This window comes from Salmo salar, chromosome ssa14, assembly GCF_905237065.1.
Source record: "Salmo salar chromosome ssa14, Ssal_v3.1, whole genome shotgun sequence".
Taxonomy (NCBI): Eukaryota; Metazoa; Chordata; class Actinopteri; order Salmoniformes; family Salmonidae; genus Salmo; species Salmo salar.
The window spans coordinates 12,693,074-12,720,225 of NC_059455.1; the positions used below are offsets into that span (position 1 = coordinate 12,693,074).

Consider the following 27,152-nt stretch of genomic DNA (forward strand, 5'->3'; position numbering starts at 1 on the left):
CATAATAGTTGGGTTGGGGTTAGCTGCTTTATTGGTTAATGCATCATATGAAAGGGGATAGGTGTTGGGGTAATTGTACTCTAAACAACATGTTGAAGGCATTTATGTGAAAGCATATACAGTGCTGAGTTACCTCAGGAGAATGTAGGGTTGTGGCAATGAAGGAGATGGGGAACAAAGTGAAGATGGCATAACTTGGGAACACCTCTCGGAACCTGGGGCCGGAAAGGGGAAGACTGGGCGAAATAATGAGGAGGCTTTTTAGGGCTTTCATTTTTGTGGAATCCAGCAGAAAAGTATCCTGGAGGCATAGAGTCAGGTGAAGAGAGAGTGGGAATTGTCATGGTCTCAGACTTTGGTTTTTATGCATATATAATTATGCATAGCTTATCACATTGTTAACTTCTATGGGCTAAGTGGGACGCTAGCTAGGACACAGCCAGTGAAATATCAGGGCGGCAAATTCAAAAACAACAAAATGTCATAATTCAACTTTCTCAAACATACAACTATTTTACACCATTTTAAAGATACACTTCTCCTTGATGTAACCACATTGTCCGATTTCAAAAAGGCTTTACAGCGAAAGCAAAACATTAGATTATGTTAGGAGAGTACATAGACAAAAATAATCACACAGCCATTTTCCAAGCAAGGACATGTGTCAATAAAACCCAAAACACAGCTAAATGAAGCACTAACCTTTGACGATCTTCATCAGATGACACTCCTAGGACATTATGTTACACAATACATGTATGTTTTGTTCGATAAAGTTCATATTTATATCCAAAAACAGCATTTTACATTGGCGCGTGATGTTCAGAAAATGTATTCCCACCAAAACTACCGATGAATGTGCACATCAATTTACAAAAATACTCATCATAAACGTTGACAAAATATAGAACAATTATTTAAAGAATTATAGATAGACTACCCCTGGATGCAAACGCTGTGTCAGATTTTAAAATAGCTTTACGGAGAAAGCACATTTTTCAATATTCTGAGTACATAGCTCAGCCATCACGGCGAGCTATTCAGACACCCGCCAAGTTCGGGGCAACCTAAATTCAGAATTAGTATTAGAAATATTCTCTTACCTTTGGTGATCTTCGTCAGAATGCACTCCCAGGACTGCTACTTCCACAAGAAATGTTGTTTTTGTTCCAAATAATCCATATTTATGTCCAAATACCTCCGTTTTGTTCGTGCGTACAGATCACTTATCCAAAGGCATAACACGCGAGCGCGGAACCAGAAACGAAAAGTCTAAATGTTCCATTACCGTACTTAGAAGCATGTCAAACGCTGTTTAAAATCAATCTTTATGGTATTTTTAACGTAACATTGCGATAATATTCCAACCGGACAATAGCGTATTCATTCAAGGAGAAAAAGAAGAAACAGCGTGCTCGCGTGACCACGCATATCCAATCCCTTTGTTGCCAGGCAGACCACTCAGTAACTGAGCTCCTATACTCTGCCCAGTGACAGGAGAAGGCTCAAAGCACTTTCTGAAGGCTTTAGACAGCCAATGGAAGCCTTAGGAAGTGCAACGTAACCCCACGGATACTGTAGTTTTGAAAGGGACTAGAAAGAAGAACTACAATTCTCAGATCCTCCACTTCCTGGTTGACTTTTTCTCAGGTTTTTGCCTGCCATATGAGTTCTGTTATACTCACAGACACCATTCAAACAGTTTTAGAAACTTCAGAGTATTTTCTATCTAAATCTACTAATAATATGCATATTCTAGTTTTTGGACCAGAGTAGTAACCAGTTTAAATTGGGTACGTTTTTCATCCGGCAGTGAAAATACTGCCCCCTAGCCCAGACAGGTTAATACTGTTATGTTTTGTGTGTCTTTTTGTTGCTTTCCAAGACTTATGCTATCACTCTCTGAGGAACCAGAAGTAGAAAGTGGAGAAACAAAAAGCCGCTCCAGCTGACATGGAACAAGACAGCAGATTCAGCTGGAATGTCATTTTGTTGTGTGATGAGAGATGGAAATAAAATTGTGTATGATGTGATCATAGAACAGAGGCCATAAGTCTCTTAGTTTGTAAACCTCATGGTGAATGTTTTGTTATCAGTGTTCGATCATTTATAATATTTTCTTTAGTTCTTTTAATTCATGTTTAATTATCATTGTTTGTCCATTTATAAGTAATTTCCAAGTTTATGTAAGTTGAACAGTAGGAAGCTATTCAAGAGGAGGGACTGATGGATTTGGGGTGAAACTTTGAACATTGTTATACTCAGAAGTATAGGAACATTAGTTACAAAAGAGACATGAGGGGTGCCATAAGGAAGCTTGGGAGGGGCTGAGTACAGGGAACATGATCGCATGTGGCAGTACTGATAAGGGGAGAAACCGTTGAAGGATCATGTCACTTTGCTCCCTGCTTAGCAAGAATGATGCAATGTTTAGCGATAAGGAGGAGACTCCACCCAAAGTGGGGTATGAATACTACCATGGGGGAAGCCATGTCTGTGTCTGAATTACAGCTGTATCGACTCTTTGGAAAGAATTAAACTTGGTTAAGCTTCTCTAGTGTCTGTGAGTTATTTACTCTGAAAATTAGAACCTAACAATGCAAACAGCGATGATGACTGGATTACACATCACAAATAGCCTAATAACTAAGACTATGGACCAAACTTTTTCAATACGTCTTTTACATACCCATTGTTGACTTAAGTCGAAGCGTCTTTCCTACCTACCGGCTAGAAATGTCATTCTTCTGTGAGCTTCTCCATGGACAACCATTTGAGAGCTGTGCGCTCTTGCTGCCTGCAGATGATATTCCGCTGAAACTAGGCTATGTGTGCTGAGCGCATGTAAACATAAGCTTTGCGATTGTGTAGGCTTAATAAATCGTATACCTCCACTACACTACTTTGATATGCAACAGTGGGGATTAAGAAGTGAGTATAGGCAATTCCCACTGGGGAAAAAAGTGGGTATAGGGTGTATACCTGCTTGTAGACTCCACTACACCACTGGCTCTTTGTGCTTTACAAAAAGTGCACTTTCCTACATAAGTACGCTGGTATTATGGTTGCTGTCCTTTCAGAATCACAAACCTGTCACACACCGAAGGCCTATGTTCAATAGGTTCGCCACTGCTCAAACATGTCTAGAATAAATATAAAGACAGTTACAATTCCCCACACTCTTCCCTACCAGGAAGTCAAGGAAATGTGGACAAAGTTTGAGGATATTTTTCAACGAAAGTGAAGGACAGTAATGTACGAGTAAAGTACGAATCCCAGGTTTCAATAGGCGACATGATATTAATGTTTCAAGAAAGGAGTGTATATATTTTTGGCCTGGCTAATCACTTTTATGCGCTGAGTCCAGACCGAGTAAAAATGTATCTGAAACAAAGACAAGACTGAGACACTCAATATGTGGTCTCGAGACCGGGCTCAAGTAGAACAACACTGGTGTCTCGAATAACACCTGCTTTGTAACATATGCTCTTCGTGGATTTACTTTTAGAGGAATTGAGAAAGGTAAACTGCATTGAGAAAGGTAGACTTGTAGGGAACTGAGAAAAGTAAACCGATTAAAATACATCTTATCATAATAATATTTAATATATGCCATTTAGGGGATGCTTTTAGTCAAAGCGACTTTAAGTCATTCATACATACTGAAGTATAGTATCTGAGGAGTGATAGTGACTGGTTTTTACATCAGAAGTTAATGGTTATCTGTAGGAGCCAGATGGCTTTGGAATATGCTGGGTGGATGTGAGGAAGTCACAGGATCCCTATAGGGGATAAGGGTGGACATCTGTGGATTAGGCAAATGAGGGGTTGAGGTCAGGTCAGATCCCCTTAAGGGAGAAATTATGGTTTATTACCTTATTACTTCGTCTTCCTATCGGACCATAATTGATGTAAGGATTGGAAAGAAGGAGGAGTGCCTAAATTGGAGTTTATATACTTGTTGTGGTGGAAACATGTTTTGTCTAATGCAGCTGAATTTATCCTCTGGTCAGAATAAACTTGTTTAAACTTTCATAGTGTCCGTAGAGTTTTTTAACTCTGAGAATTCGAACCTAACAATACATTTTACATATGGATTGTCCCAGGAATCAAACCCACTACCCTGGCATTACCAGTAGTGTAAAGTACTTAAGTAAAAATACTTTAGTAATTTTTGGGGGGTATCTGTACTTTACTTTACTATTCATATTTTTGACAACTTTTACTTTTACTTCACTGCATTCCTAAAGAAAATAATGTACTTTTTACTCTGACACTCAAAAGTACTCGTTACATTTTGACAGGAAAATGATCCAATTCATCCCTGGTCATCCCTACTGCCTCTGAGCTGGCGGACTCACTAAACACACTTGCTTCATTTGTAAATTATGTCTGTGTGTCGGAGTGTGACCCTGGCTATCCGGAAATGTTTTAAACAAGAATGGTGTCATCTGTTTTGCTTAATATAAGGAATTTGAAATTATTTTGGGGTTTTGATACTGAAGCATATTTTAGCAATTACATTTACTTGTGATACTTTATAGAAATGTTTTTATTTACATATTTAATCCCTTTTTCTCCCAAATTCCATGACTACGATCTTGTCTCATCACTGCAATTCCCCAACGGGCTCGGGAGAGGCAAAGGTGAAGTCATGCGTCCTCCAAAACCTGACCTGCCAAGCCACGCTTCTTAACACCTGCTCGCTTAACCCGGAAGCACCAATGTGTCGGAGGAAACACCGTTCAACTGACAACCGAGTCAGACTGCAGGTGCCCGGCCCGCCACAAGGAGTTGCTAGAGCATGATGAGCCAAGTAAAGCCCACCAGGCCAAACCCTCCCCTAACCCGGACAATGCTGGGCCAATTATGCACTGACCTATGGGACTCCCGGTCACAGACGGTTGTGACACAGCCTGGGATTGAACCCCAGGCTGTAGTGACACCGCAACACTGCGATGCTGTGCCTGAGCCCACTGCACCACTCGGGAAGCCTTACTTGTGATACTTAAGTATATTTAAAACCAAATACTTGTGAACTTTTACTCAAGTAGTATTTTACCTGGTGAGTGTTTACTAGAGTAATTTTCTATTAAAGTAATTTATCTTTACTTTTACTAAAGTATGACAATTGGGTACTTTTTTCACCACTGTTCATTACATGCGCCATGGTCTACCAACTGAGCTCCAAAGGACCACCAGGGACATGAATTTGTTTGCACTTTTTAACAGTTATTAATACCGTGTTCCATCATGAACCATAAACGACAGTTCTTGTATTATTCTTAGACAACCTCCCATACAGTAAGTGATGTCACATTTACTTTAGTGCTCCGTGGTGGAAGATCAATGATGCCACTAAAGCGAGAGTGTGAGTGACTCACTCGTTTGCAGAGTTGTGTGTCCATCATGAAGTTGTGGACATGCTTCTCAGCCTTGGTCAACTCCAACTTCCTGGCTACCACGGCGACCACCAGCGCAGTGCAGCCCGCTCCCTATTGGTCAGAAACATAGTCAGGGCCATACATCAATTAATCACTGAATCACTGCTAATCAACTTAGCAGTCACCTATCAATTAACCTCTGAAAGGTGACTGCTGATTTGGGTCATTGTGTTGGTACTGTATGGGTGGTGACCGTTTGGAGGAAATGTTGAGCTGCTCTAGAATAAAGCAAGTTGAAGAAACACAAGATTTCAGATTTCAAACGTGGCTGTTTCATGGGAATAATATGCCTATTAGTCATGAAATAGTGCATGAAACAAACACACAACCTCATTTCCAATGACCGATAACATACCATGATCCCTGTAAGCAGACATACGCCTTTCCCACAGTACGTGTTAGGTACCATGTCTCCGTAGCCAATGGAGAGGAAGGTAATAGAGATGAGCCACATGGCTCCCAGGAAGTTACTGGTCACTTCCTGTGTGTCATGATACCTAAAGTAAGGAAGAGAGAAACAGAGGAAGATACCCATCAGTGACACCCAATACTGTAAAGGGAACCTGAGCATGCTGGAGAGGCCATGAACTAACAGAGGTGGTTGCTGTTAAAGAAGCTATACAATATGTGCAAAGTGTTTCACCTTTTGTCATGCCTGCACTAAACATCTAAAAGGCACCCAATCCATGTTGGAAACAAAATGGTCAAATGTTATGAAGTTGTGCCATTGCATTCCAATCTACCATAGTTTTTTTGTCAATGCTTTGTGGTAAATTAAGTTCAACATTCAATCATTCAATGAGTAGCCAAATTAAAATGATATGGAAGGGAAAACATAATTGATTTCAATAATCCTTTTAAAGAATCTGATCAAATGCTGATGGTGGTTTGAGAATTCTCCACAGCAAAACACTGAACATATACTATATGTATCAGTATCTATCAATCAACATGAGAAGATAGATGATTTCAATTGAGAAGCATTTAAAAATGGACATAAATCCAGACGTACACCTGAAATTACAAGATGATTGGAATGAGGAAGTAACATACAGTAAGTTATGCAGCTATGCATTTAAGCGTTATGAGAACCGCAGGCAATTAACTTTAAGTTTTACAGGATTTTAATACAAACTAACCACTGGCATTCTAAAATACTATAACCATTCTGATCAGCACTCATCTCCAACAAATACAAAATCAATGCACCAAAATAAAATTGACCATCGACATAATTTTGGAGAGTCAATTCTCGTTTCTTCCAACATGATAGGGAAAAAAATACTTTGGATCTCTAATGTGAAGAGTTTTAACTACCCCAACAAAGGTTTGGTTATGAACATCATCCCTTCAAACTTCGTCACTTCACTTCATTTTTTGGTTTGTTCAAAATGGCAGACAACCATGCGATAGCCAAATGCTCCCAAAAACACAGAAGATATATAATTGATTGAACATTGATAAAGACGTTCCCATCCCCTTGCATTGTGGGGAAAAGTCCCAAAATATGCATGTCCAGCCCAACCCTCCCTTTCTTTACATAACATTTCCCTGATTGGCTAAGGAGCTGTCTAGGAGGAGTCAAAATACTGAGGCTCATTGTTCAATTGGATTACTAACAACTCTAAAAAGTACACAGGGTGACTATTAAGGATATAGAGTAAATGCCAAATGGGTTGGTCCATTTTTTATGTAGTGGACCTGGAACTTTTTTTGTGCAAAATAAGAATTATCTGGCGAATAATGGGAGCCTCAAGGAATACAATGGGCCAGTGTGGAGGTATCAAGGAAACAAATGGGCCATTGTGGGGGCCTTAAGGGAAAAAAGGGCCAATGTTTTGAAATGCCAGAGATGACTTCTGGTCTGAGTCCGCCCCTGATATAGAGGATGATGTTTTCTGCTCGCAGAGATTTTATCCGAAAGGGACCCTTGTTATACCAATTAGGAATATGCTAATGCCTCGATTATGCAGTTGTGGCCCAGCATGTGGAATTCAAAATGGCCGGAACAATTCCACCTTATTCAAGGCAGAAATAGAGTTTGGAACAGCTGGGGCAGATGAACTATGTTGGAACTCAAAGTTTCCTCAAAAGTAAGGCATCTTAAAAAAATCTCGTCCTAGACAGTTCACTTTCATTAACCAACTAATCATGCCTTCAGCAGCTGCTAAACTCTTATCTGCTTAACTCAACTCATGCTCAATGTCAGGAAAAACTACATGATCCTTTTTACCTCAGAGTGAATAGTGTGGGTTCAAGCATGCAAAAAAGCAAGTCGATACAATACCATGCAGGCAATAAAAAGATGTCTGCATCCTGCATGCTGAAAAGCCAGTATATTGAGAGCAAAGAGAGCGACAACAAAACCTGAGATCTATTTAGAAATGAAAACCATCCTTGACAAATATCGCAATATTGTCAAGTGGATGGGAGTTGAATATTTACTTAGAGAGTGTTTTATCTGTATTAAGAAGCTCAATGTTTTTGACATCCCTGTCTCTTTCACCTGGACCCTTCGCCTTCAACAGCATGCCTTCTGACAAGACTTAGAGCAAGGAGGGGACCACAATAGTGACTCATTTGCTCATTTTAGACAATCTACGATTTAAAGAGACATGAGTCATTCCAGGTCACAAATGATGTGACAGAACCTGATGGAAGTCATCCGTCAACATAATACACGGATTCCTATTTTACCCTCTGATTAAATGTGAAGTTAAGTAGTAAAGCAGAGGTGAAATATGTCCTTAAGAGTTATTTGCTTCTACGTCGTGTTAATTGATTAGTGAATCATGATGAGTTCCACTCAATCAGCTCGGTTCATCAGGGTTGGGTAGATATGTCGTTTACACACTGGAACTATCTCAAATTGCATGGATGCTCTTGACGCCACCGGTGACGCCTTTGTAGGAGGAGTACTTTAAGTGCCGTAGTGTCCAAATTATTCCAGGCTGGTGAAAGCTATTAGAGCATTACACAATGCTAGAGGTTGCTAGAGGGTTCTCAATTTCCGTAATGGTATAACATTGCACAGTGTATGTTTCTCTGTATCGGGATATATTTGCTTAAAGAATACGTTTTATTGTGAATCTCTACATTTAAGGCTGGGTGTGGAATTACATTTTTTTTGTTGCGTGCGTACAAAACTGTAGGTAGGTTTTCAGAAAAATCTATGAATCTTGAAAAGGACACAAATAGACAAATGTCCATAGACTACAGTGATATGGGCACTAGAAGCTACGGACGCAGAACCAATCGATTGCATTTTGAAGCTCTCAATATACTGTGTAGTGTTGGCATAGCATGGAGAAGAGCTGGCACCACTTTCGACCTAGTGCGAGACAATTGGAATTGTCTGAAATAAAATGTCTCCCACCCTTGCAAAATATCCCATAGAAGTAGGCTTTCAAAACATCCTTGTGTTATAGACTTTTCATTGTTTGTATGATCACTCCATCAAAAAACTCTGCATTTCCTTACTTCGTCAGCAACTCTATTTGCAAGTACATACAGCTGAGAAAACTAGACATAAATACACCTTCCAAAAAGGGTTTTAGAACATGTGAATACGGGAATACGACTTGATTCACACTGTTGAAAACAACCTAACCTGTAACATCACCATATATCTACCACATCAGCCAACACAAAAGAGGCCATTTAAGAATGTAATTGTCATAAACAGCATCACTGTCCTGGGTGGTGTTGAAGTACCAGCCTGGTCTCATAGACTAGATGTAACATAATACATGTAAATCCGGGACACTGAAATGAGTACAATATACAGTAAGTTAATTTGGTATGGTTACATACCTCAGAATTTTGGCAATGAAGCCCTTTATCTATTTCCACAGTCAAATGAACCAGTGGATACCATTTTTATGCCTCTGTGCACAGTTTGAAGGTAGTTTCTAACTAGTGTTAGCGCAATTACTAACCAGCGTTAGTGCAATGAATGGAAGTCTATGGGTAACTGCTAGCAAGCTAGTAGATACCATAGACTTCCAGGCATTGTGCTAACGCTAGTTAGCATTGGCTTGCGAAACTACCTCTAACTTCCTTCATACTGGATGCAGAGACATAAAAATAGAAGTAGATAATGGGCTTCATTGCCAAAATCCTGAAGTATCCCTTTAGGGCAAAAACAAAAGGAGGGTGGATGGGGGCATAAAACGTGAATGTCTAGCAACCCAAAGGTTATGTGTTCAAATCTCTTCAGAGACCACTTTAGCTAATTAGCAACTTTGCAACTACTTACTACTTTTGAGCTACTTTGCAACTACTTACTACTTTTGAGCTACTTTGCAACTACTTATCATGTTAGCTAACCCTAACCTTAACCCTCACCCTACCCCTAGCCTAGCTAACATTATCCACCTAGCTAAGGTTATCGTTAGCCACCTATCCGCCTAGCTAACGTTAGCCACAACAAATAGGAATTTGTAGCATATCATACGTATTGCAAATTCGTAACATATTGTACTAATTGCAATTCGGAACATATCATACGAATTGTGTTTCATAACATCTCATGAAATGGATGATGGACATCCATAAATGAATACATACCATACGTAACATATCATACTAAATGGAGGGAGACAGATTTAGGTTTACATCTACCCCTAAGTGCAGGTTGGAAGTACACAACCCATCCCTGATGGGAATGGGTTAAAAATGGATGCAGTGATATGGCCGTGGGCTGCTTTTTCCTCTTTGTGTCATCTGGTCTTTTAACCCTGGCCATCTCCCCCAGCTTTCTTTATCTCCCTCTCTCACCATGTTTGGATGAGCTCATGCAAGAGACAGATGGTTTGTCCCGGGGATATACAGTAGCAATAACTGACAATGCGTCCTCTAAGCTATTGGAGGGATTTCATGAACAAGGGATAAAATCATAAGGCCTCTCTCAGTCATGAGTATTCAAAACGTCCCAAAATCCTGTTGTCAGTTCTATGCAGTAATAAAATGTAACACATATACATTTACCAAAAAGATTGGTTGGAAAGAATTGTAACTGTTACATACAGTATAAAGACAACATTACACAGTAGACAAGGATAATGCCAAATAAAGCATTATTTGTTGCTTGTATGGCATGCTGCATGCAAGTCTGATTAAACCTGAAATTGAGAAAAACGGGTTTAACCCGCAATTGTGAGCACAATACTGTATATGGAGCAGCAAGCAGTATTTTTTTGCCACGTGTTATATTACAGACACTTTAATACATACTTTTAAATTATATTATGTGAGCTAAAAATACAAATGTAATATAAAAATGGACACTTTTTTTATTACTAATGTTACTGTCCACACTACAAAATTATTTTTGTTTGTAATTTTGTCCTTGAAACATTTAATTAAAATAGTGTAGAATTCCATTCATTTCTATGGAGGAATGCTTTTACTGGGGAGTGCCAATATGGCCAACCGGTAGCTTCAAAGCCTCTCGATGGCCAATACATAGCATCAGCAATCCATGGTTTCTAAACATCATTGCAGGCAGGCCATATGATCCTGCTTGCTCTGGACTTCAGAGAAGTGACAATGTGACATGATATCCCCAGTTGATATGAACTGGTAACATGAAAGACTTTCAGCTCAAAATGCAGATGTAAAACACCGTTTTTTTCTGTATCTTGCGTTTTGAAAACGCATCACCGTTTATGGCTGAAATGACAGGCTACATTTGCACAGCGATTTCGCGCTCAAGTTTACCCTGTGTGCGCGTGCGTGGGCTGCAAGCTTTGAACCACTCCTTTTTTGGCATCGCAGGTCAAAAAGTTTGAAAACCACTAAGCTAGCGAACAGATTGCTGATTTGCTGTACAGCTTTATGATCGGGAGCAGCGCAAACTTCAAATTGTAGGGAGAGAATAAATATGCACCATTGTTTGGTGATCAAGAATATGAACTGTTTACTTTGCAAGCTCACCAGCAATGGGGCATCACGCAACAATTACTAGCATAGGCCTACCGGTCTTTTGGTATGTCAAAATTGCTGGAAATTGATAATTTACTAATGAAGCTTGCATTTGGAAATTGTTGTTCAAATTAATTTTTGCATAATCAAAATGTGTTGAAGACAAAGTAATATATTTGTAGTTGAACAAGTCATTGCCTGTATAGAATTTTCTTTACTTGACTTGAAAAAACGTATGACCTGACTTGACTTGCTCTTAGAACGTACAAGTTGGACTTGACTCGGGAGTCGCCCGTTCTACTTGTGACTCGACTTGAGACTTGGACCTTGACACTTGAGACATGCTTGTGACTCAAATAATAATGACTTGGTCCCACCTCTGCCCAGAGCAGGCAACATTTTGGACAGGCTAATTTGCTCCTAATATAAGCCTCTGCAGGGGATAGAACATTCAAATGTGACTTGTCATATGCCTTAGCTTGTCCGTGTAAAAACAGCAGCCTTTTTCTACAGTAATTCATCATACTGTATCAAGCAAAAAAATCGTAGCACATTTAAGGATTTTTAACGAGTCTCCTTGATTTTGAGCAGTGGCGTAGATTATTTTAGGAACAAATATGTTGAAATGTAAGAGGGGAGGATGTGAACGGCAGTAAACATATACAGATAGGTTTGCAGTTTGCAGTTGAGTTTAATCCTAATTGTGTTCGCACATCAAGCCAAAATGCAAAGCAAGCACTCCACAAGGATTCTAGCAATCATGTCAAGGATTCGAGAAATTCTCTCTTTTCATTACCATTTACTAAACAAAATTGTAATAAAATCTATTTGAAACTAAGCAAAACAAGCCATACCACAGCAAACGAACAACAAAAAATAAGAAAACCAAGCAAAAGTATCAGATAGCACAAGACAACACAGAACATATCTCCTTTAAACAGCAATTTTGGCCTGAAGAGGAAAGCTTTTGTATAGCCTCATGGAAAAGTACTGTAGTGACTACAAAAGCTCTCTTTGATAAACATAAACATCCTCCATGTTTCAGAATGTTGTTAGGTCATGCTTGTCCATTGTCAGTAATAATACTGCATGGAATATCAATGGCATGATAAATACAGAGAGTGGGGATATACTCCAATAGTACACAAAATACAACTCAGAATAACTTTTCTTGAAGGTCTAGAAGTCTTCCTGGACCATCTTTCACACAACATACAGTGTGTTCAGTTAGTGTGTGTGGAGTTAATTTTATATCACCACATAATGAGAACATTGTGAGAGTTTATGAAAGGCTAGGCAAATGAATCCAATAGGGCCATTTCTGAACCCGAGCTGCAAACGTGCACACTTGAACAGACCCACATATCCTTCATGAAATCTTTGTGGAATTTCAAAGTTTCACACACATATCTCTCAAGTCAGGATACTTCATTAACAGCCAAATCCGAACTTGAGAAAAGCACACAGAACTTGAACCTTTTTACCCAAACACCAATGCGTGATTTACACTAAACTTTTGATTTGTCGTGAAAGTTCAAGTTCAAGCACACACGTATCTCAAGTTAGGATTCCACCTTTGCTGTGAACTGTATCTTGTGGCCGAGTGACAACAACACACACTGGATATCAGTCAGTAACCGGCTAGTAACTCAACCCTGTACATCTGTGGCGAGGGAAAGTCTCCTGACTTTCCAAAGCTTGTTACATGGCCAGAGGTCCTCAGGAAGACCAAGATGAGAAACAACGGTCTCATGTAGCCTCGAAGAAGAGTGTTTCGTTTTCAGAGAGAGAGAGTGAGGGAGAGAGAGTTGGAGAGAAGAGATAGGACTGGAGGGGAGACAGGCAAGGCATGCAAGTGTATCTGAGTTCTGACTGGATTAGGCCTGCTGGTTATGGATAAGGAAAGAGAAATAAGCGGGGAAGATGAGGAAAAACTGCAAGCATGCCACGTTAGATGTTACAGTAGTAGGACATCCATAAAGGATCATGATGTAAAATGGAGGGAGTTTGATAGGAAAGCCAAAAGACTGAGGAGCTTAGATAAAGTAGTGAGCTCTGGAGCTGCAATGACCAGCAGTGGTTCCATCTACTGCACCATCACGGTTCCTGCCAACTCCGCCACCCGCCCCTTCCCTCCAGCCACCATGTGTCAACCCTTCCCCCCGTCTAGGTGTATTGCAGATAGACTCTGTGCTTGTCCAATCTCACATCGTTCTGCCCTTTGGCTCAGGAGCGTGGCCAATGTAACAGCGCATCAGCAGATTCATTTCCTAACTCACACCCAGCACTTTGGAAAACAAGCGCCTCTTTTTTTGGGTGGGTTGGAATGATGTGATCGAGAGCAGTAAACATGAAGACTCCCATGCTGTTTCATTGTTTACCACAGGTGATCACTCAATCCATGTTTTGAAACCTCAAACTGGAGACACTGCCTTTGCCTCGAAGAAAACAATCTCCTCATGACTCCATTTTTGAAACTGTGCTAGAATGCATAGCAACACTCTCACTATTCCCCATCCTAGCTGTAGAGCTCTTCGTATAATGTTTACGGGTTAATGGGGTTATTATAATATGGTTAAATGTTAGAACTTTGGTTAAAAAAAATGGTCCAAATCAAGCCCAAATCCATATTAACGATTTTGTACCAGACCAATGACTTGACATTTATTTTCACCTCAAATAAGCACGGATGTCTTGTGTGAATATTTATCTCAGATGAATTTCCTTTGCCACGTCTGGAGCAAACTGAATCAGCTGGGAAAAAGTGACAAAAGCCTGTAGAATACCTAACCATTACGACATCATTCAATCAATTCTGTGAGGGGAGACACATAATGAAATGGTAATGTGTGTGAACCTAAAGGACTAAAAAGCTTTTGTTCCTCAGCAAAATCTTTGAAGTGGATGCTGAAAAGAGTGGGCACATTATGGATCTATAACAATTGCATAAGGAAGAGGAATAAAAAATAAAAAACGAGAATTGCCCTCAGGCTTGCTCGTGAAGGTGACTTGAAGGAGCTGCTCCATTTTTATCACAAATTCCCTCCGCCTCCGCCTCCTCCTCCTCCTCCTCGCTACCATAAAACAGTTTAGAAAGAGACCCTTGGTTCAAAGTGCTGCTCAAAGCATAGGTTTTACCCTATGCTCCTAGCCACTAAAAGCCTGGATGTTTTTTTTCTGATTACATTTTTTTTAAATATATAGGTGCCACATTCATGCCAGCTAATAGGGAAATACCTAGTCCTCCTTTGCCATACTCTGTTTGGAAAGGATAGCATTTTTTGTGGGGTGGCTGCCCCTCGCCCCCCCCCCCCACCCCCTCCCCCACTCAGGGCAGCAGTGGCGCCAGCTCGGTGCAAAATGATACGTTTTCCACTAGAGAGCGAGAACTCACATGGTATCCCTATGGAGCAGCATAATGGGGAAATAGAAAGTACAACATAACATTATAGACACACACACACGCGCGCACACACACACAAGACAAACACATACACACCCAAACACACGTAAACATGTTACTTTCAAATTGAACCCATAATTGGACTGTCTCATATAACATGCACTGCTGCGGATTAGTTTGGCACGGAGTGGTGATGGGGATATCATCTCTCCTGACCCTATTAGCCACTCTATTGTGTTGACTCCAGCCGCATGTTGGGCTCAAGTACCATACATATCCGTAGTACCATAGATACCATAAATATTTACTAAAGAGCTTGGTTACATTTCTCTGTGGTTCTATGGTTTTCCTTTGTAGTGTTGGGAAATTACTAGACAGATTAAACACCATCGACAATGCCATCCATACTTTTAATTCATGATTTTCACTGTATTTGGCAACACATGTATCTCTCATCGTTAAATTAAGACTTAAATACCAGTATATCCATCCTTGTGACAGTACTACTTTAAAATGGTTTCATGCAAGTAACTTCAGCAAAACGCTATTCGTTCCTGTAGACTATGATGAGTTGAGTGTTCTTTTGAATGTGTGCCAACAAACTACTTGGTGAACTAGGATGCGAGTTGCGCCTCACGCTACTGCTTTCCTTTTTCATGTGGAGGTGGAGCCAAAGGTCAAACATTGTTTTCTCTGCTGGACCCTACGGTTCGAGGGTGCAGGGGGAATTTGTTAGTGGTGTTAACAGAGGGAGGAAGTACGGAAGGAAGTGGGAGGGAAAGGGAGGAAATAAAAAAAGCAGGCAAGACGTAGGAGAGCAACCGACCGGAAGACTGACTGACAACATGACAGCGAGCATTCCTGTTTACTAATTTGTCTGTTTGACTTTTTGACTTGCAGCCCTTTTCTCGTAACGAGCCTTACGGGAGCTGACGTCAACCCATCCCACCTCCCTCAGCCCGTACAAACTAAACAACTTAACATCAAATAAATTATAAACTTCTAATTTTCTCGGCATAAAGCGCGGGGACTGAAAAAAAATAAAAGTACGCACTTCCCTGCCTCCTCCCTTTTCTCTGAGAATCTGTGAGAATCCCCACCGCCCCCTTGAGATAAAGCCTGATGTGCAGTTTTGGAGGGAGCGGGGATCCTTGGGGCTGCTCAGCATTACCAAAACAAACCATTCAGCAAACAAACAATTAGACACTCATGAATTATGGAAAAGCTGCTAAAATAGCATAAAAACAAGGAGTAGGGACTCGTGTAGTGATCGCTGAGCTAATGAAAATCATGTTTTTTTTCTCTCACTCAGTCAGTAGTGTGTGTTTGTGTGTATGTTGTGTGTGTGTGTGTGTGGGGGGGGTACGACTAGTGAGGATGAACAGAACACGACAACACAACAGGACACCGATAACAGAAAATGAGACGGGGGAGAGCCGACACACACAGTGCACAGCGGTGGGGCGTGCGTTTCTGTGGTGCGCAGCATTGGTTTTCCCTCTCTAGGGAACTCCCTAGCTGTTGTTTACCTCTCGCAGACGCGCACCGTCCAGGCGGCAATGATCCAGGAGGAGATGCTGAAGACAAGCAGCACGGTGCCGGGGCAGATGGTCATGAGGGTCTTCATGACGAAGCGCGTATTGAAGTTGATCTTGTTGAGGGCGCCGATGCTGCGCGACGAGGCGTCCGTGAAGAGCTTGCTGTGCAGCAGCATGACACGGCCGATCAGGTAGAGGCGCAGGAACATGGGAATGGAGAGGATGATGTCCACGTCGGCGTTGGCCGTCGACGGCGTGTAGGTGAAGGCAATCCGCGCCGTCCACGTGAAGCGGTAATGGCCTGGGATGGGGTGGATGGCGCACACCAGCAGCTCCAGCACGATGAAGAAGATGCGCTCGTACGTCATGGCTATCCTCCAGTCGTCCGCCCCATTGTCCACCATGAACAGCTGCAGAGGAGCACAAAATAGCTCAGTTATGCTTTATTTTACAGTCTTTATATACTTTATTTGACAGTCTTCGTTGGTCACACTTAAAACCATGTATTTACCAGGTAATTATATAAGCAGGTAGTTTCTTACTGCAGTGTAGGTACACATTGTTCCACAGTGCTTAGCTTTATACCAGATTTTTAGACCATACAAACTTTATAAAATATTTAATAGATGCCCCTCTTTATTTAAAATATGGTCTTAAAATAAGTACCAGAGAGCACCTTGTTGAGAGGACATTGCATTGCTGTCTCACAATTTCTTAGTAAATATCATAATATAAATCAACTGAAGTAGGACGGTAAAATATCTAATATACCCAATTAAGCTGACCTGTATAACTGTTGAATCCTAAAAAAAAAAAAAAACTTGAAATATTATGATTTATTAATAATAGGCATCATAATCAATGTAATAAGATAATCAAACTCAATTACACAGCATGCATTACTGCGTCCATGAAATGTCATTTTCGAGCAATTCAGGCAATCACCACACCACCACATAAATGATGACATAATGAAATGGTATTTCCTGCAACATTGTTCCATTATTTCGACTCACCTGGATTTCCCGGGCATGGTACATTATTATAAGACCAAGCAATATAACAGTGGAAAGGCTGATAAGGCATTTCAGTGCAAATGAGTACGAAGATTCCTGTAGTGAGAGACAAAGACATAAAATATTTTTTTAGAGACAGTAATATTGACGACAAATATAAATATAGAAAATATATTAACAATATACTTAGGTTCTACATGAATCATCAATAAAGAACTATGTTGACTTTCAGAAGAGTGGTCATACCTGGGTCATACCTAAAAGCATTAATATAAACTGCCTAATAAATCTTCACCTGTGTCAATCAGTCTCAAGCAGTCCTAATGGGGCGGCAGGTAGCCTAGTGGTTAGAGTGTTGGGCCAGTAACCAAAAGGTTGATAGATCAAATCCTTGATCTAGGCAGTTAACCCACTGTCCCTAAACCGTCATTGTAAATAAGAATTTGTTCTTAACCGACTGGCCTAGTTAAATATAAAAAATGGTGAGCAAAGCATGTTGATTTCAGATTTCTAGTTGGATGGAGCAAATAAATCCTTCCAACTTTTAACTTCTTTGGAGTGACTGTAGTAGTACTAGAGAAAAACAAGCAGAGCGGCTGGGGAGAGAAACACTGACAGCGCGGGCAACAACAAACCGGTGAAAACCACCTTTTATTAGCTTAAAACCTAATGAGAGAGCACCACAAAGTGTTGTCTCAAAACATGACAGTGGCAGAAAGTAGAGGTGAAACATTGGCTGTCTACAGTATGCTAACTACTAATTCATAAATGCTGCCACTAAGAGGGGTGAGAGGTATTTTCAATCTAATAGTAGATGCAGAAACGGCGCAGTTCTGTTGTGCATATCCTGGCATTAGCAAGACGTGACCCTAGATGGGTGGTGCGAGTGATGAATTGGTCGTTTGGTTGCTAGAGCTGCAACGCATATAAAGGAATCATAGATCTTTGGAATGAGGGCCTGCACTACTCGAGTTCCCTCTGTGGGTAAAAATCCATTTGATAAATCAGCTGTAATAGTGGTGGGGAGTAAAACGTGTTATGGTAATGACGTGGGGTTGTAATCACGATCCTGACAACAGCGACAAAAACAACAACGGGAATCATCATTCATAAACGTCACTAGTGATTGTAAAAGCTGCCCATTACTCGGTTGTCAAGGCCCTCAGACGTCCAAGTCGTTGTAAATGGATATTGATATGCTCTCTTGGGGTGGGGTCAAGAAAGCATGCATTAGAATATGAGCCATTACACTGACCATGCAGCCAACAGACATAGTAGGCGGAGAGAAAATTAGCGAATGTATTTTTAGCAATCAAGTAAATTGCTTTGCCCCTCAGGTCTCTGGTACCTCCCAAGACACTCTAATGTCTGAAATTGTTTTGAGAAGTCCCCAGTGAAATAACATTGAGTAAACCAATTAATCCACCTGCCAGAAGTTCAAGGATTTTTCAGTCCCAAAGCTCACTCACTTTAACGCATTCCCCTCCTTAAGGGCTCGGAAAACCTTGATGTCCATGTGATGTGACATGCAAGATAGAAAATGGCTCATCCGTATGGTAGCCCGTCTTAAGTGGGAGGAGTGCTGTGTCACTCAGGGATGGGGTCAGTTCAATTTCAACTTAGGTCAACTCCGAAAATGAATCTAAATTTTCAAAAAAAATTGGTTAACACCCAGCAAACGGGACGTCCTAAGGAAATTAGGTGACATTCCCATTAGGTCCCTTTAAAGGTTTTCCTTTTGAGAACTTGCTAGGAACAATAAAACATGACGTTAACCTAAGAGGACGTTCAGTACAGGTTTAGGTTTGGTCGCAGTATAACGTAATAATGAGGTATTTTGATGTCCATTAGGGAACGTTATGAAAAGGTTCCTATTTGGCTCTGAGAGGACATTATCCATGGGACATTCAATGATCACAAGGGGACGTTTCATGATGGTCATGAGGACGTCACATGTTTGTCCCAAGGGAACGTTCTCTGGTGGACCTTTGTGTAGTTCCATTTAATTTATCAGGTCACTGAGGACCATGTCAGGACCTTTTTAGTACTTTCATTTTACTAGTATAATGATAATTGGGTGGGTACTTTTATCACTATGATAAATATACTGCTCAAAAAATAAAGGGAACACTTAAACAACACAATGTAACTCCAAGTCAATCACACTTCTGTGAAATCAAACTGTCCACTTAGGAAGCAACACTGATTGACAATAAATTTCACATGCTGTTGTGCAAATGGAATAGAAAATAGGTGGAAATTATAGGCAATTAGCAAGACTCAAACGGTCAGAAATAGACTCCATGAGGGTGGTATGAGGGCCCGACGTCCACAGGTGGGGGTTGTGCTTACAGCCCAACACCGTGCAGGACGTTTGGCATTTGCCAGAGAACACCAAGATTGGCAAATTCGCCACTGGCGCCCTGTGCTCTTCACAGATGAAAGCAGGTTCACACTGAGCACATGTGACAGACGTGACAGAGTCTGGAGACGCAGTGGAGAACGTTCTGCTGCCTGCAACATCCTCCAGCATGACCGGTTTGGCGGTGGGTCAGTCATGGTGTGGGGTGGCATTTCTTTGGGGGGCCGCACAGCCCTCCATGTGCTCGCCAGAGGTAGCCTGACTGCCATTAGGTACTGAGATGAGATCCGCAGACTCCTTGTGAGACCATATGCTGGTGCGGTTGGTCCTGGGTTCCTCCTAATGCAAGACAATGCTAGAACTCATGTGGCTGGAGTGTGTCAGCAGTTCCTGCAAGAGGAAGGCATTGATGCTATGGACTGGGCCGCCCGTTCCCCAGACCTGAATCCAATTGAGCACATCTGGGACATCATGTCTCGCTCCATCCACCAACGCTACGTTGCACCACAAACTGTCCAGGAGTTGGCGGATGCTTTAGTCCAGGTCTGGGAGGAGATCCCTCAGGAGACCATCCGCCACCTCATCAGGAGCATGCCCAGGTGTTGTAGGGAGGTCATACAGGCACGTGGAGGCCACACACACTACTGAGCCTTATTTTGACTTGTTTTAAGGACATTACATCAAAGTTGGATCAGCCTGTAGTGTGGTTTTCCACTTTAATTTTGAGTGTGACTCCAAATCCAGACCTCCATGGGTTGATAAATTGGATTTCCATTGATTATTTTTGTGTGATTTTGTTGTCAGCACATTCAACTATGTAAAGAAAAAAAGTATTTAATAAGATTATTTCATTCATTCAGATCTAGGATGTGTTATTTTAGTGTTCCCTTTATTTTTTTGAGCAGTGTATAATACTTTTTCTTAAAGGTAGACTCAGCGAAATGACGTTGCTACGAGCAGCGCTGCAGATATTGAGATGAGCGAGATCCAAGATTTTGCTCTCACACAGTCACACACAGTCCCACAAAATATCTGCGCATGTGCACGGGTTCGCTTCATGCTGTTACAGCGTGGGAGCCAAAGGACCAAAAAAGCAGCTGCGAACCAAGATATTGTGAGTTTAAATTCCAGGTGAGGACATGTTGAATAATAATTACTGTATAAATAAGACGAAGAGCTGTGAATGGATCAGTGGTTCACCAATCAGGTCCTTGCTGGGATTGGCAACAGTAACAAGGGGTGATTTCTAATGAAGCTAGGGTGCCCGTTCCCTGTGTATAACTTTATTTTTTGAGAGCATCTGCAGAGAAGAATGAGAGAAACTCCCCAAATACAGGTGTGCCAAGCTTGTAGCGTCATACCCAAGAAAACTCTATGCTTTAATCGCTGCCAAGGGTGCTTCAACAAAATACTGAGTAAAGGGTTTTTCTTTGCAACCATCAGGTGATGTCCCCTCGACTAACTCGGGAACTAGACAAAATCTCCAGGCGACCATTTCGTGAAGTTCTGGGGATGTCCTAACGACTTATTTTCGTTTGCAGGGTAGAAACCTTATAAAAACCTATAGGCAATAATGGATTCATCAATTAAATTCAAATCAATTTATGGAATTGGCTGGACTTGACCAAAACATTGCTGCTGTATCTTTACCTCATGCAATTGTAAAAAAAAAAAAAACAGTAGCCGTTCCAGCTATTACTTAGGGCAATCAATGCTGGCTCGTAGCATTGACTATGTGGTGACGCTAGCCAACAGTGCAGCCTTGTAAACATTGGGGCCAAACCTTTCCCCAAGTGCACTGTGAAAAAATGTCTGGACAGAAAGAACTGCCCAAATCCAAATTGATTGGTTGATTAGAGCAAATGTTAGGTCTGGGAGTCACGACCAGGCCGATACGACTGAAATTACAGCAGCCTGCCCCCATGTTGGGTTGTCCTGACACTCCCATGCGCTGGTCAGAGATAATGTCTCAGCAAATACAGGATGTCCTGAGGACATTCGATGACCTTCCCATTAGGTCCGTATAGGGTTTTGCCGCTACATTATCTTGTTATCACATCGCGTGATGGTCCCAAGGGAACGTTCTCTGGGGGACCTTTGTTTAGTTCCCCTGTGCGTTTTCAGGACGTCACTTAGAACCATATCAGGACCTTTTTAGGAGGTTATCAGGGCTTTCATTTGACTAGTTCTTAGGACATTGCGTGATGGTCCTAAGGGAACGTTCTTTGGGGACACAATGTCCCAAGAATTTACTAAAAACGTCCTGGGGGACGTCCACGGGACCAACCGGGAACTAGAGAAAACCTGAGGACGTCCTAACAACTCATTATTGTTTGCAGGGGTCAGACACTTTGAAGTAGCTCGCTCTATTGCTTGATTGTGCAGCATCTTGTTTGACTGCTGTCTTCAAAGAGATTCTCAGAATACCATCAGCAGCCTAGTAAAAACAGTCCTTTGGCCAAGCTCTGCCCTCTGATACTGCAGCAGTTGTCTATTCCAATACGAAATCAAACCATTCAAAAAGGCCATCCTCACAAATATAATGTTGAGGCAGATTTTTGTTACTTTAATACAGCTATATCTTTATGAAATTGACTGTGTTCACCATGTATAACATTACTACATATCTACAATTAGCATAGGAGAGTCGTTCCACCGATAGAGTACGTTTTGGGTAGTGAAGTAAAAAAAAAAGAAAAGAAAAGTCACCTAATTTTAACATTCTGACAAGGAGAAATTTAATAAAAAAACATGTTTTTACCATCTCAAGACGTTGAATAAAAAATACAATGAGCCAATGAAGTGCCAAATAAAATAACAGGGTTGACTGTAACAGGGTTGATGTTTTCATCTTAAATCAGCCATGAATCTGCTTGTGACAGGGGGAATGGAAGCTTGTTGTGTGCAACAGGGAGGGGCAATTAAATGCAAGCTTCACCCCCAAAAATGTTTTGTTTAAATATTTCTATCCTATCCTATCTATCTATTGGGTAACAGGTTGGCATGTTATGTTATGCTCGACGCACCCAGTTTTCCACCACAAAACACCAGAAATGGCTAAAATGAGTAGAAAAAGCTCACCTGCATTTACACTATGATTTGACTATTATACAGTGCCTTCGGGAAGCATTCAGACCCCTTGACTTTTTCCACATTTGTTTTACGTAACAGCCTTATTCCAAAAAAGAATTTCATAAAATTAATTCCTCAGCAATCTACAGACAATACCCCATAATGACAAAGTGAAAACAGTTTTTTTAAATATTTTTGCAAATGTATTAACAATTTTAAAAAACAGAACAGAAATACCTTATTGTGTGTAGATGGATGAGGAAAAAAACCAATTTAATCAATTTTAGAATAAGTCTGTAATGTAACAAACAAAATGTGGAAAAAGTCAAGGGGTCTGAATACTTTCCGAAGGCACTGTATGTTCACAACTGCAGACCACGTGCAACTACGCCAGCCCAGGACCTCCACATACAGCTTCATCATCCACGGGATCGTCTGAGACCAACCACCCGGACAGCTGATGAAACTGAGGAGTATTTCTGTCTGTAATAAAGCCCTTTTGTGGGGAAAAACTCATTCTGATTGGCTTTGCCCCTGCCCAGTCATGTGAAATCCATAGATTAGGGCCTAATGAATGTATTTCAATTGACTGATTATCTAATATGAACTGTAACTCAGTAAAATCGTTGAAATTGTTGCATGTTGGGTTTATATTTTTGTTAAGTATACTTAAAATATCTAAGGGACGCAAAACGTGCACTATATATGGAACGACTCAAGAGTATTGGAGGTAGGCAACAAACAAAAAGACCACCCACACTAATTACCTTGCCGTAAACTCCCCAGGACAGTTCCGTCTCCGTCACCATGACGACAATCCCAAACATCCCGAAGATGAGTGCGTAGTCACTGAGTCTCTTTCGCTTCTCAAAGAGCGCCCTCCGGTGGCCGAGCCTATAGCCGATGTCTTTGTTCTTCTTCACAGGAGCACCGTTCCCGTCCCTGACCAGGCTCTCTCGTTGGACGCCTTGCCGGGGTCCTCACCGTTGCCCTTGGAAACCACCACCTCCAGGCCAGAGCTGTGCAGCGTCTGGAGGGGCTGTGTTTCCGAGTCGAGCTCTGCTAGGTTGCGCCGCGACGACGCCAGGCTGCCCAGTGGTCTCACTACGCCGCCATTGTGCTTACAGGTGTTCATGGCTATCTGAGGGAGTCGGCCGCTGCTCTCGGAGAGGGAGGGGTTGGATCCAGCATGGCTCAGCTTCTTTTGCTCAGTGGTTGCCTGGCGGAAAAAAAGACAGGAGGATGTTAGAGAAACAGAAACCAAACTCAACAGTGCATCAGTGTCTGAGGGTGGAGGGATATCTCACCAATCGGTCTGGTGTCAGAGAATGGGAAAATACAGTATAGTCCTCTTTTGAGGACCACCTTTTCTTTATAACTTCAATTTGAGCAATATCCCATGGGCCGGAGTCAGAAGCACGAACTAGAAACACTGCTCTGCACTAAATCAATGCTTAGGGATGACAATATCTGTGTTATTGTGCTGCTGTACATGGCACACATCAACTGTCCCTCACAAATAATGCATCCAGATGAACAGGGCAAAAACACATGAACAGTGAATGAAGATGGATGCATAAATAAAGCCATATAACTAATAGTGGACCCTACAAAGTGCAGAACGTTTCATCTTTGTGCGGCACAAATTTCAGTATGAAAGATTTATGTGCTGCATGACCTTGTGTCCTGTTAAAGAAACACTTTTTTCCTGCAGAGATGGGGTGTCCAAAAAGACTGAGTGACTGAGTTGCTTTTCTTTAATCAGACAAAGGGTAATCAAGGACATTCTTCAGCCAAAGACGCGTCTTCGTCATCTGTTTGTCAAAAACAGCATCTAAATTGAAGAGGATTCCTGCTCAGACCTTTCGGTGCTATCTTTGAACCAGAGTGTGATTGCATTGCATCACTGGTTCAAGGAGAGGCAAGAGTTAAATGGGGTGAGAAAGCAGAGGAAGTGCAGAAAAATGTACAGTATGTCATGACGTTGGCCTGTGGGTAAGGTTTATGACCTCCCCACAAATACCTTTCTCCCCTCTCTCTCTTGACTCTACTGAAGGACTCTTGAATAGCCTTTGTTAAACATAGAGAGTCGGGGAACATCAAACGGTGGGGGGAAAGGAACCATATTTCGGTAATAGAACCAGTTGAAAACATGCGTTGGTACTTAATGAATATGATGTCAGTTCGGTTGTCATCTGAGACATTATGACTGATGACAGGACGACATAAACTGGATCTGGGAGAGTCTACACCCTCTAGTTATCAGATTCACATGGAATTGTTGTGCAATTTAAATGTTTAAATATGAAACTATTTGTGAAAGATTAAATGTAATTTTAGCTTCCAAATGAGAGAATTGGGTTTTCATAAGGTTAGAACCCTGCTCACTCACTGGCCCGCCCCTGTGAAGAGACATGGGTTATAAACTATGAAACACACCCTTCTCTCCCTCCACTATATAAGCCCTGGACGAAAATGTAACCTCCGGTTCCGGCTACATTAGGGCGACGGTCCGATGTCAGAAAGATTCAGATAATAACTACAGAACTAAGCCAACCTCAGCGTGAGCTTTGGTTGCAAATGGTATGAACTTTGAACTCTTATTCACTACAGAAGTGATACCTCCTAGCCGTTGTGTTAGCAGCGGCCGCTGTAAACGTGGGCTAGGAAAGGACGGACGACGTTCAGTCTAACACACAACGACTACAACGTACTACGTTGATACTACAACGTATCCCATGTGTATATGTAATTCTGTGTGATTAGTTAGGTATTTAGTAAATAAATAATTAAACCCAATTTTGTATTGCTGATTCAACTTGTTAGCCAGGGTTTGTGAAAATAACCAAGAATTTACAACTTTCAGATGAGACTGAAATAAGGTGACGATTAATATTGACTGCTATTGATGTGAAATATTAATAGGTCTTTAAGAGTTTATTCGGAAGATAACAGCTCTATAAACACTCTTTCGTGGTGCCCGGACTTTCTAGTTAATTACATTTACATGATTAGCTCAATCAGGTAATATTAATTACAGAGAAAGGATTTTATAAAATAGCATGTCATATCACTTAATCTGGCATAGCCAAAGACACAACAAGTATGTACACCACCGTTCAAAAGTTTGGGGTCACTTAGAAATGTCCTTGTTTTTGAAAGAAACGCACATTTTTTGTCCATTAAAATAACATCAAATTGATCAGAAATACAGTGTAGACAATGTTAATGTTGTAAGTGACTACTGTAGCTGGAAACGGCAGATTTTTTATGGAATATCTACATAGGCGTACAGAGGCCCATTATCAGGAACCATCACTCCTGTGTTCCAATGGCCCGTTGTGTTAGCTAATCCAAGTTTATCATTTTAAAAGGCTAATTGATCATTAGAAAACCCTTTTTCAATTATTTTAGCACAGCTGAAAACTGTTGTGCTGATTAAAGAAGCAATAAAACTGGCCTTCTTTAGACTAGTTGATTATCTGGAGCATCATGCATCAGCATTGGTGGGTTTGATTACAGGCTCAAAATGGCCAAAAACAAAGACCTTTCTTCTGAAACTCGTCAGTCTATTCTTGTTCTGAGAAATGAACAGCGCAGACTGGCTCTAACCAGAATAGAAAGAGGAGTGGGAGGCCCCGGTGCACAACTGAGCAAGAGGACAAGTACATTAGAGTGTCTAGTTTGAGAAACAGACGCCTTACAAGTCCTCAACTGGCAGCTTCATTAAATAGTACCCGCAAAACACCAGTCTCAAAGTCAACAGTGAAGAGGCAACTCCGGGATGCTGGCCTTCTAGGCAGGCTTGCAAAGAAAAAGCTATATCTCTGTCTGTGTTCTTTTGCCCATCTTTTCTTTTTATTGGCCAGTCTGAGATATGGCACAGGAGTGATGGTTGCTGATAATGGGCCTCTGTACGGCTATGTAGATATTCCATAAAAGAATCAGACATTTCCAGCTACAATAGTCATTTACAACATTAACAATGTCTACAACTGTATTTCTGATCAATTTGATGTTATTTTAATGGACCAAAAAATTTGCTTTTCTTTCAAAAACATGGACATTTCTAAGTGACCCAAACTTTTGAACTGTAGTGTAGAATGCTAGCTAGTAGAGTACTACACTGGCGTGCATTTCAGTTGGATCTCCACAGCTCTTCAGGCAGTTCACTCAGTTTATCATAATGGCTTGTAAAACTTGACTTCAAATGGAACAGTGCATTTTCCAAAATAATGGGGGTGTTTGACAGCACTGCCTGTTATTTGGCTTGAGTGAGCTCCCTAATGCCTCTAGATGGGTTTGGAAATAAAGTCTGATGGCCCATAATGGAAATGTACTAAGTCCGGCCCAGTGACACTATCGCCTGACACAGACCAGACTAAAGGTTAA

General features: G+C 41.2%; 1 protein-coding gene across 1 annotated transcript in view; it reads right to left on the reverse strand.

The window, feature by feature from the left end:
* LOC106568959 (small conductance calcium-activated potassium channel protein 2) overlaps window positions 1-27,152 on the reverse strand; it is a 67,497-nt gene that overhangs the window by 17,349 nt on the left and 22,996 nt on the right. The window contains 6 exon segments of the mRNA XM_014139848.2: window positions 5,385-5,495; window positions 5,800-5,941; window positions 16,302-16,720; window positions 17,327-17,422; window positions 23,528-23,691; window positions 23,694-23,979. Coding sequence (XP_013995323.2) covers window positions 5,385-5,495; window positions 5,800-5,941; window positions 16,302-16,720; window positions 17,327-17,422; window positions 23,528-23,691; window positions 23,694-23,979 — 1,218 coding nt within the window.